We start from the raw sequence: 12,913 nt of genomic DNA on the forward strand, positions 1-12,913 counted from the left end.
AGAAAAAAGCCATTGCTTACAGAAAAAAACAAGCAAACACGTTTGGTGTTCGCCAAAAGGCATGTGGGAGACTCCCCAAACATATGGAAGAAGGTACTCTGGTCAGATGAGACTAAAATTGAGCTTTTTGAACATCAGGGAAAACACTATGTCTGGCGAAAAACCCAACACCTCTCATCACCCCGAGAAAACCATCCCCACAGTGAAGCATGGTGGTGGCAGCAGCATGCTGTGGGGATGTTTAACATCAGCAGGGACTGGGAACCTGGTCAGAATTGAAGGAATGATGGATGGTGCTAAATACAGGGAAATTCTTGAGGGAAACCTGTTTCAGTCTTCCAGAGATTTGAGACTGGGACGGAGGTTTACCTTCCAGCAGGACAATGACCCTAAGCATACTGCTAAAGCAACACTCAAGTGATTTAAAGGGGAAACATTTAAATGTCTTGGAATGGCCTAGTCAAAGCCCAGACCTCAATCCAATTGACAATCTGTGGTATGACTTAAAGATTGCTGTAGACCAGCGGAACCCATCCAACTTGAAGGAGCTGGAGCAGTTTTGTCTTGAAGAATGGGCAAAAATCCCAGTGGCTAGATGTGCCAAGCTTATAGATACATACCCCAAGAGACTTGCAGCTGTAATTGCTGTAAGTATTGACTTTGGGGGTGAATAGTTATGCATGCTCAAGTTTTCAGTTTTTTTTTTATAAAAAATATTTTCCATGGGGGGTCAATACTTTTGCAAGGCACTGTATCCTGAAAAATATTTGGGTCTTATTTCAACAGGAATGTCAACTGTCAAGCTTAAGCTCAAATGTCAAGCAGAGGAGTAAAATGTAAAGGTTGTTAAGGACATTACTATGTCTATAAATCTTTAATGAATATAAAAGTAAATATTATGTAGTGATTTTAACAGTTCCATCTGATTCGCTGCCCACTGCTGCTGAAAATTCCACTTTCCTAATGTCAGTAAAGTTACTTGAATATGTTCATTTACACCCTCATTTATATACTTTGAAATATCACCCTATTCACACTGACTCTATATTTATTTACATTACTTTTGTGTGACTGATTAAACATTATATGTAGCTAGTATGTAGCATAATATAGCTAATATAACAATAACAAAATAGTTTTGTGTCCATATTTGATTTAAATAGTCCTCCAAATATTAACACTTAAAATAAACAATCTTAACTTTGGCAAAAAAAGTCTTTGATAATGTCTCTATTTACAATATTTTTTATTTTTTAATTTTAACATCTAAGAATGTTATCATTATTATTATTATTATTATATTATTATTATTATTATTATTATATTTTAACATTGACTGATAATATATTTTACACAGTCTGGCTGTCCACTTGACAAAAGTTTGTTTTGTCAAGTGGACATATATTAGTAGTCAATGTTATTCTTATTCTTATTCTATTTTAATAGTTAATGCTCCGTATCTATAAACTAAAGCAAGACTTACTGTAAGTAAATGAATCAGCAGGAGGAGCAGCTTAGTGAGGAAATGTCCAGTAGATAATTAAACTAATATACAGTCATCACACTAAACCATATGATATCTTCTACATCTCCATGGTTACAACATGAGGCGCTTCTGAGCAAAGAATGGGCTTCTGTTGATAATAAACTTTTAAGATAAAACTTTATTCGTGGGGAAATTTCCAAAAAGTGGTGCAGAAAGAAAGAAAGAAGAGTAAATAAAACTCCATATAAAATGATTATAGTTTTATGGGTGTTTTTGTAGGAAATATTATATAATACATCATATACATATTATATACATCCAGGTGTGTGTGTGTGTGTGTGTGTGTGTGTGTGTGTGTGTGTGTGTGTGTGTGTGTGTGTGTGTGTGTATGCAGGCACTAAAGATGGCACTGATCCCATACTGGGTTGATCACCTGATACTAGTAAGAAATGGATATCAGATCAGAGAGAAAATAAAGAATGGATTGGGTCTGATCCTGTAGCATAAAGATAGAAACTCTATTAAATACTAACTAAAGGACAAAGTAATACATGTGATTTGGACTCCTTCTGCTCTGGGCTTTTTCACATCAACTCCTCAGATCCTGTAGATAAACGTGTTCTCGGTTTGCAGATACGGAAATGCAGGAACACTGGAGTCTTCACACACAATTGTTCATCACCAGTAAACACTACAAGAGAAAGAAGTGAATCAGTAACAGAAAACTACAAGGTGGTGTTTGATGATCAGCAGCAGGTAATTATCTCTGCTTCAAGAAACCAGGATTTGATTCCAGTCATAAAAGGACTGTCCGAGTGAGGAAACCAGCTGCTTACAGGAAATCCAATGTTTGTGGAATAAAAGATGATCATCATCTAATAAATAAAGTTAATGTGCTAAATATCGCTAATGTAGTAAATAACGCTGATGTAGTAAATAACGCTGATGAGTAAATAACGCTGATGTAGTAAATAACGCTGATGAGTAAATAACGCTGATGAGTAAATAACGCTGATGTATTAAATAACGCTGATGAGTAAATAACGCTGATGTAGTAAATAACACTGATGTATTAAATAACACTGATGTATTAAATAACTCTGATGTAGTAAATAACGCTGATGTAGTAAATAACACTGATGTAGTAAATAACACTGATGTAGTAAATAACTCTGATGTAGTAAATAACGCTGATGTAGTAAATAACGCTGATGTAGTAAATAACGCTGATGTATTAAATAACTCTGATGTATTAAATAACGCTGATGAGTAAATAACGCTGATGAGTAAATAACGCTAATGTAGTAAATAACGCTGATGAGTAAATAACGCTGATGTAGTAAATAACGCTGATGTAGTAAATAACGCTGATGTAGTAAATAACTCTGATGTATTAAATAACGCTGATGTATTAAATAACGCTGATGAGTAAATAACGCTGATGGAGTAAATAACGCTGATGTATTAAATAACGCTGATGTATTAAATAACGCTGATGAGTAAATAACGCTGATGTAGTAAATAACGCTGATGTATTAAATAACGCTGATGAGTAAATAACGCTAATGTAGTAAATAACGCTGATGAGTAAATAACGCTGATGTAGTAAATAACGCTGATGTAGTAAATAACGCTAATGTAGTAAATAACGCTGATGAGTAAATAACGCTGATGAGTAAATAACGCTGATGTAGTAAATAGCGCTGATGTAGTAAATAACGCTGATGTAGTAAATAACGCTGATGAGAAAATAACACTAATGTAGTAAATAACACTAATGTAGTAAATAACGTTGATGTAGTAAATAACGCTGATGTAGTAAATAACTCTAATGTAGTAAATAACGCTGATGAGTAAATAACGCTGATGTAGTAAATAACGCTGATGTAGTAAATAACTCTAATGTAGTAAATAACGTTGATGTAGTAAATAACGCTGATGTAGTAAATAACGCTGATGTAGTAAATAACGCTAATCATTACATCAGCTTCAGTGTTTATATAAAACAGATTATTACTCACTTCAGTGTCTGTAGATTGTAACGTTCATCATCCTTCAGAGCAGAGAGACACTTCACTCCTGAGTCTCCTACTTTATTCACAGACAGATACAGTTCTCTCAGGTGTGAGGGGTTTGATCTCAGAGCTGAAGCGAGAGCAGCACATCCTTCATCTGATACTCCACAATCATACAACCTGCAGATACACAATGACACACACTTCACTCTCTCAGTTTCTACACATTAAACATCAGAGAGAGAGGGATAGAGAAAGAGAGAGAGAGAGAGAGAGAGAGAGAGAGAGAGAGAGAGAGGAAGGGATGGTGGAGAGAGAGAAAAGGGGGGGGATTAAGGAGAGAGAGGGGGAGGGAGAGGGGAGAGAGAGAGGAAGAGTGAGAGAGGAAGAGAGAGAGAGGTGAAGGAGAGCGAAAGGGAGGGAGGGAGACTTTTTTGACTTTTACAAAACTTTATTTACACATATCACATACGCTGGTACACAGACACACACATGAAATTGTTACAAAAAAAACCCGCTGAAAAATTGGCAACACGCCAACCGCTCTCATGCTCTACACACCACGCTTACCCTTCCCCCTCGCACATGCAGAAAGAGAGAGAGAGAGAGAGAGAGAGAGAGAGAGAGAGAGAGAGAGAGAGAGAAAGGGAGGGAGATTACACTCCCCTTACCGGCCATTATATTCAGATCACTGACCATCACACATTCATCACTGACCATCACACTCACAACACTAACCATTACATTAATCACTGACCATCACTGACCATCAAACTCATCACTGACCAAGAGAGAGAAAAGGAGAAAGATGTAAAGTGAGATCTTTGAAATCTGAATGTGGAGTAAAAGAAGCTGTAGGTTCTTCAGCTCCAGACAGTATTTTCAGGTGTTCATCTACTGGAAATACAGATTTAATGCTGCAGGTTTAATTGGACTTTTGGGCTGCAATAAAAGTCACAACAGCTCAATTCTACACTGAGGGATTTTTGTAGCTTGTTAAATATTAGATCATCTTCTCTTTCTTCATTATTCTGCCTCGTCACATTTACATTTATATCAACACTTTTATACATGTATTAGATATAAGAAACTAAAACAATACAAAAGTCAATAAAAAGTCATGATTATAAAAAGATAAAAATTAAATCAACACTAATTTAAACTAACAAACAAAAGTAAAAAAAAAAATACAACTATAAAGTTCCTCCTCAGAACATTGATGCTGAACCTAAAATCTCTGCTTCAGTCTCACTATTAGAGAATGTGTGTTACTGAGGAGCAGGTCATGTGACTCTCAGAGAGATGATCTTACCACAGTATCTCCAGTTTACAGTGAGGATTCTCCAGTACAGCAGAGAGACACTTCACTCCTGAGTCTCCTACTTTATTCCCAGACAAATTCAGTTTTCTCAGGTGTGATGGGTTTGATCTCAGAGCTGAAGCGAGAGCAGCACAGCCTTCATCTGATATTCCACAATCATACAACCTGCAGATACACAATGACACACACTTTACTCTCTCAGTTTCTACACATTACACATCCTGTGTGTTTTAAAATGAGTGAAACCGTTTATTCAGTGACAAGAACTGTCTGTTTTTTTTAAGCAGTTTGATAAAAGAGAGAGAGAGAGTGTGTAAATGTGTGTGTATGAGTGTGTGTATGTGAGAGAGAGTGTGTGTGTGTGTGTGTGTGTGTGTGTGTGTGTGTGTGTGTGTGTGTGTGTGTGTGTGTGTGTGAGAAAGAAAGAGCGAGAGTGTGTGTGTGTGTGTGAAAGAGTGTGTGTGTGTGTGTGTGTGTGTGTGTGTGTGCACGCGTGAAAGAGAGACAGAGAGTGAGTGTGTGTGTGTGTGTGTGTGTGTGTGTGTGTGTGTGTGTGTGTGTGCACGCGTGAAAGAGAGACAGAGAGTGAGTCTGTGTGTGTGAGTTTGTCTGTGTGTGAGTGAGTGTGAGTGTGTGTGTGTGTGTGTGTATATGTGTGTGTGTGTAAGAGAAGGAGAGAGATTTCATACACCTTTATTAAAAATATACATACAAACCAACTTAAGTCAAAAACAAATCAAACAAACAAACAAGCAAAGTCAAAACATAAACCCAAAACTCAAATTAACAACATATCAAAAGTTAATTATTTATCAATTACTGTCAACGAACTCGGGTGATTAGGTGCGTGGATGAGAGGACCCAAATGCAGGATGCACCAGACGATAAGAATCGGGAGAGGAGGGTTTAGCACAGGCAGGAAATATTTAATGTCCGAATACTTCAGAACAAAACACAGTCGCAGCACAAACAGGGTTAAAGTAGAAGAAAAGGGTGAGGAGGATAGAACAGGCAGGAAAGCAATAATGTCCGAATACATTTGAACATACAGTCGTGGCACTCACTGGGTTAATGTTGAGAAAGCAATAATGTCAGAATACTTTTGAACACACACACTCACTGGGGTAATGTTGACCGTCCATGGTGCGGACAGTAACAGTGGTGGGAAGTATGGGGTCAGGGGGTGGTTCCTTCTCATCAGGGGAGTGCAAACGGGACAAGGCGTTAGGCTTCCCATTTAGCGACCCCGGCCGGTACGACAAGGAGAAGTTAAATCGCCCGAAGAACAGTCCCTAACGTGCTTGACATGGATTCAGGCGCTTGGCAGTCCGCATATATTCCAAATTTCAATGATCGGTCCAGACGAGAAATGGAACTTCGGACCCCTCCAGCCAATGACCTCACGATCACCAACAGGGTAGTTCTGTTCAGCTGGGCTAAGACCGTGGTGCAGGCCGTGTTCAAGGGCACCTCTCTGAGACAGAATGGCCCCTACACCCAGATCTGAGGCGTTCACCTCCACCACAAATTGGCGGGTTGGATCCGGAAGGGCCAGGACAGGGGCTGAGGTGAAAAGACTCTTCAGGTTGGTTAAAGGCCCGTTCAAGCCTCTGGGTTTCAGTTAAAGGCCTGACGTATGGAGGTGAGTGAGTGAAGGGGGGCCGCGACGGAGCTATAGACCCTGATAAACCGCTGATAGAAATTGGCAAAACCCAAAAACCTCTGTAATTGGGGCCAGTCCTTTACCACCTAAATCCTGGCTTGGTCCATCTGGAAGTTATTGGCTGAAAGGACAAATCCAAGGAAGGTGGTGCTGGACATATGGAAATCGCATTTCTCCACCTTACATTCTGGAGGAGCCACCCGAGTACCGAATGCACATGGTGGACATGTTTGTCTCTAGAGCGTGAGAACACGAGCATGTCTCAAAGCACGTCGTTTAACAACACCTGGAAGACCGCTGGCACATTCGTGAAGCCAAATGGCATAACAAGGTACACATAATGCCCCGACGAGGTATTGAACGCCGTCTTCCACTCATCCCCCTCCCGGATACGGACAAGGTGGTAGGCGCTACGGAGGTCCAGTTTGGTAAAGATTATAGAGCCCTGGAGAATGCAGAAAACATCAGGGGCAATGGGTACCGGTTCTTGACAGTTATGCCATTTAGGCCCCGATATTCGATGCAAGGATGGAGGCTCTTGTACTTCTTTTCCACAAAGAATAACCCTGTGCCTGCCGGAGAGGAGGACGGCAGATAATTCCTTCAGTTAAACTCAGATCCCTATCTTTCAGACCTTCTATATCCAGCAGTATGCTAGACATACCTCTTAAATCAGGAGAAATGGTGATTTTGGGAAAGGGATATTTTATATCTGGAATCAGACTTCCATCAGCAAAGTTTTATAACTGTTAGATTTTTATCATGCCCAAACAAAACTTTATTCTTGGAGAGGTTTTCCATACGATCTGCTATGCCCGTGGTGCCTTTCTAATATCAGGGAAGAAGAAATACACAGCACACAGAATGCATGTTCTTCCTCTTCTTCTGTTTTTTGCAGGTAGCAGAACGTATATATATACGCATACAGAGAAAGGGCTGTCCTAAACTTGTTTCCTGTTTAGACAAGAGGATATACTAGCCGTAGATGTGTGAGCCCAGATAAGGACTCCCTGTTTACCTTACAGACTAACATCGTAAATATTCTATAGACACTGAACAGACAAAGGGATGTGTGTAAGATAGTGTGAAAACCATCTTAACACTAACAATAACATAATTAATTCTTCCTCTGTAAACCTTTTTTTCACAGTTTTAAAATAAATTCAGTTTGGCGTGAGGACCTCTGACTTAAAATGGTGGCCAGTGCAAGACCATCACTTAAATGAGGCCCAGCCACATCAATTACGTTCCTTAACTTTACCATACCAGAGCCACAAAGTCTTAATTAAAGACCTGGCCAACACATTTAATAAGTCAAAGAGAGATCCTTTAACCAAAGGCTCCTCAAGCAACCAAAACAATGACTTTGTTTTACAAACCCTGATAAACCTGAAAAGTCCCCACATTTTAAATAGTTCTTGATAAAAAGAAGAAAGTCCTTTGAAATTCACTTGTTTGTGATCCGTAAATACCGGAGTACTGTCAAGTCCAATTCCATCGATCTGCTGTAATATGTTCTGAGCCACTTTCCTCCAAACTAGATCTTCAGGCCCAGTTACCAGTCTCTGGATAAACTGCAAGCGAAAAGTTGCAGGTCTACTAAACAGATGCACCAGACCTTGACCTCCTTCTTTCACAAGCAAGAAAAGTACACTTTAAGGGACCCAGTGAAGCTAATCCCAAAAAAAGTCCACCAGCGTTGCTTGTAATCTGGAAAGCAGACCAGGAGGAGGGTCTACACATATCAATCTGTGCCACAATGTTAAAGCAGCCAAATTGTTCATTATTAAAGGAAACTTGTGTATGAATCCACTTCCATTTTTTTAACCTGCCCTCTATTTTTTTAACCAACCCAAACCAGTTATTTTCTCGTGTGACAGCATCTCCAATAAACACTCCTACATATTAAAGACCTCATTTTTTCCAAGTTAACCCACTAGGTAATAACGGTGGCCCCTTCTCCCATTTTCCAACAATTAAGGCATCACTCTTACTCCAATTTATTTTAGCAGCAGATACATTTCCAAACTTTCACACTCACATCACTGACCATCACACTCATCACTGACCATCACACTCACATCACTGACCATCACACTCATCACTGACCATCACACTCATCACTGACCATCACATTTACATCACTGACCATCACACTCACATCACTGACCATCACACTCACATCACTGACCATCACATTTACATCACTGACCATTACACTCACATCACTGACCATTACACTCACATCACTGACCATTACACTCATCACTGACCATCACACTCATCACTGACCATCACACTCATCACTGACCATCACACTCATCACTGACCATCACACACTCATTACTGACCATCACACACTCATTACTGACCATCACACTCACAACACTGACCATCACACTCACAACACTGACCATTACACTCACAACACTGACCATTACACTCAACACTGACCATTACACTCATATTACTGACCATCACACTCAACACTGACCATCACACTCATATTACTGACCATCACACTCATATTACTGACCATCACACTCATATTACTGACCATCACACTCAACACTGACCATCACACTGACATCACTGACCATCACACTGACATCACTGACCATCACACTCAACACTGACCATCACACTCAACACTGACATCACACTCATATCACTGACCATCACACTCACATCACCGACTATTACATTCACATCACTGACCATCACACTGACATCACTGACCATCACACTCAACACTGACCATCACACTCAACACTGACCATCACACTCAACACTGACCATCACACTCATATCACCGACCATCACACTCACATCACCGACTATTACATTCACATCACTGACCATCACACTCACAACACTGACCATCACACTCAACACTGACATCACACTCATATCACTGACATCACACTCACATCACTGACCATCACACTCACATCACTGACCATCACACTCACATCACTGACCATCACACTCACATCACCGACCATCACACTCACATCACCGACTATTACATTCACATCACTGACCATCACACACTCATCACTGACCATCACACACATCACTGACCATCACACACTCATCACTGACCATCACGCTCACATCACTGACCATCACACTCACAACACTGACCATCACACTCACAACACTGACATCACACTCAACACTGACCATCACACTCAACACTGACCATCACACTCAACACTGACCATCACACTCACATCACTGACCATCACACTCACATCACTGACCATCACACTCACATCACTGACCATCACACTCACATCACTGACCATTACACTCCCCTTACTGACCATTACACTCACATCACTGACCATCACACTCATCACTGACCATCACACACTCATTACTGACCATCACACTCACAACACTGACCATCACACTCACAACACTGACCATCACACTCATATTACTGACCATCACACTCATATTACTGACCATCACACTCAACACTGACCATCACACTCAACACTGACCATCACACTCATATTACTGACCATCACACTCATATTACTGACCATCACACTCAACACTGACCATCACACTCACATCACTGACCATCACACTCACATCACTGACCATCACACTCACATCACTGACCATCACACTCAACACTGACATCACACTCAACACTGACATCACACTCATCACTGACCATCACACTCACATCACCGACTATTACATTCACATCACTGACCATCACACACTCATCACTGACCATCACACTCACATCACTGACCATCACACTCACATCACTGACCATCACACTCAACACTGACCATCACACTCAACACTGACCATCACACTCAACACTGACCATCACACTCACATCACCGACTATTACATTCACATCACTGACCATCACACACTCAACACTGACATCACACTCATATCACTGACCATCACACTCAACACTGACCATCACACTCATATCACTGACCATCACACTCACATCACTGACCATCACACTCATCACTGACCATCACACTACATTTATCCTAAATTAGATGCACCTGTTTGAGGTCGTTAGCTGCATAAAGACACCTGTCCACCCCATACAATCAGTAAGAATCCAACTACTAAGGAAGAAGAATGATGAGTACCATCCTAAGAACACCATCCCTACTGTGAAGCATGGGGGTGGTAGCATCATGCTTTTGGGGGGGAGGGTTCTGCACATGGGACAGGGCGACTGCACTGTATTAAGGAGAGGATGACCAGGGCCATGTATTGCGAGATTTTGGGGAACAACCTCCTTCCCTCAGTTAGAGCATTGAAGATGGGTCGAGGCTGGGTCTTCCAACATGACAATGACCCGAAGCACACAGCCAGGATAACCAAGGAGTGGCTCTGTAAGAAGCATATCAAGGTTCTGGCGTCGCCTAGCCAGTCTCCAGACCTAAACCCAATAGAGAATCTTTGGAGGGAGCTCAAACTCTGTGTTTCTCAGCGACAGGCCAGAAACCTGACTGATCTAGAGAAGATCTGTGTGAAAAACTACAGGAAACGTTTGACCTCTGTAATTGCAAACAAAGGCTCCTGTACCAAATATTAACATTGACTTTCTTAGGTGTTCAAATACTTATTTGCAGCTTTATCATACAAATAAATAGTTTAAAAATCATATATTGTGATTTCTGGATTTTTTTTTTTAGATTATGTCTCTCACAGTGGACATGCACCTACGATGACAATGTTAGACCCCTCCATGATTTCTAAGTGGGAGAACCTGCAAAATAGCAGGGTGTTCAAATACTTATTTTCCTCACTGTATATCAACACTTTTGTACATTTATTAGATATTAGAAACTAAAACAATACAAAAGTCAATAAAAAGTCATGATTATAAAAAGATAAAAATTAAATCAACACGAATTTAATCTAACAAACAAAAGTAAAAAAATACAACTATAAAGTTTCTCCTCAGAACATTGATGCTGAACCTAAAAGCTCTGCTTCAGTCTCACTATTAGAGAATGTGTGTTACTGAGGAGCAGGTCATGTGACTCTCAAAGAGATGATCTTACCTCAGTATCTCCAGTTTACAGTGAGGATTCTCCAGTACAGCAGAGAGACACTTCACTCCTGAGTCTCCTACTTTATTCTTAGTCAGATTCAGTTTTCTCAGGTGTGAGGGGTTTGATCTCAGAGCTGAAGCGAGAGCAGCACAGCCTTCATCTGATACTTCACAATCACGCAACCTGCAGATACACAATGACACACTTCACTCTCTCAGTTTCTACACATTACACATCCTGTGTGTTTTGAAATGAGTGTATATATTAAAACATTTTATTTAGTGAGAACTATCTGTTTCTTTTATGCAGTATGTGTGTGTGTGTGTGTGTGTGTGTGTGCGTGTGTGCGTGTGAAAGTATAAATACTACTCAAGTATTTATATCATTCTGCCCATTGACCTTTATCATTACATCAGCTGATATCTGATGTTGCAGATTAACATGAGGTAACAGTAGGTCTTCTATATTAGACCATAATTAGTTTAATAATGGTTCGATTGCTAAGGAGTAAAGCGTTCCAGAGAGTCACAACCTTGTCTTATGCCCCTGTTAACACTATGGCAGACAAACCACCATTGATTTTTTTAGCATACTCTCAATGTCTTTATATAACACTAACTTCTTCAATAAAACCTGTGCCAAAACATAAAAGGTGTTCCAAGAACATAAAAGGTGTTCCAAAGATATTGGTGCTCAACCCTATAAAAAGCTTTTTCCTGATCAATGGAGATGAGCCCTAAATTAATGCCCAATAGGCCAGCAACCTCTATTACATCTCCAACAAGTAAAATGTTCTCAGAAATAGACCTACCAGGCACAATACGTCTGGTCAGGATGTATGATGTCCCCCATCACTTCCCTTAATCTATTTGCCAGAGTTTTAGAAAAGATTTTTAGGCTCACTGGTCTCCAGTTGTTAATTTCTTGAAGGTCACCTTTCTTGGGTAGTAGAGTAATCACAGCTCTCCTACAGCTCACTGGTAAAAAAACACTCAGCTATGCTCTCAATGAGAACATCCAAGAGATCCTCACCCAACACCTCCCAAAAGGCATCAAGTACTGGAGCTTTTCTACTCTCCATAATCTACAATACCTTCCATAGCTCTTGTGAACACAAAGGCTTCTCTAGTGCCTCCTTTGACTTTTTCGGAAGCTTCGGTAAACCTTGATAAAAACTGGCAGACATTTCCTCATCATCTTTATATTCACTCCCATACAGATCCTTATAGAACCTTACAGCCCTGTATCTTATTTCAGACAGCACTGTAAGCTCCTGCCCGTTCTCTGATCACAATGAGTGAATGTATCTACTCTGGCCATTCTTTCTTTCCAAATTAAAAAATCCCACCATTGTTTTACATTTATAAAACTCTC

The 12,913-nt window shown here is 40.2% G+C and overlaps 1 protein-coding gene and 1 long non-coding RNA gene across 10 annotated transcripts in view; one reads left to right on the forward strand and one right to left on the reverse strand.

Annotated features, from left to right (window-relative positions):
• Positions 1 to 1,446: 1,446 nt before the first annotated feature.
• LOC310738288 lies at positions 1,447 to 2,041 on the forward strand. Its single transcript, XR_014537005.1, has 2 exons — positions 1,447 to 1,826; positions 1,881 to 2,041. It is a non-coding gene; the product is annotated as an uncharacterized lncRNA (long non-coding RNA).
• LOC310738056 (uncharacterized protein) overlaps positions 1,724 to 12,913 on the reverse strand; it is a 491,148-nt gene continuing 479,958 nt past the window's right edge. For 6 of the 9 annotated variants that reach the window (XM_083562932.1, XM_083562939.1, XM_083562938.1 and 3 more), the window contains 4 exons: positions 11,549 to 11,722; positions 4,814 to 4,987; positions 3,508 to 3,681; positions 1,724 to 2,177 (listed from right to left, as the gene is read on the reverse strand). In XM_083562932.1, the coding sequence (XP_083419058.1) occupies positions 2,165 to 2,177; positions 3,508 to 3,681; positions 4,814 to 4,987; positions 11,549 to 11,722 (535 nt within the window). In that variant the 3' untranslated portion in view covers positions 1,724 to 2,164. The remainder of the gene's footprint in view (positions 2,178 to 3,507; positions 3,682 to 4,813; positions 4,988 to 11,548; positions 11,723 to 12,913) is intronic. The other 3 variants (XM_083562935.1, XM_083562934.1, XM_083562937.1) reach the window with 3 other exon arrangements.

Source organism: Silurus aristotelis (assembly GCF_946808225.1).
Source record: "Silurus aristotelis genome assembly, chromosome: 15".
Taxonomy (NCBI): domain Eukaryota; kingdom Metazoa; phylum Chordata; class Actinopteri; order Siluriformes; family Siluridae; genus Silurus; species Silurus aristotelis.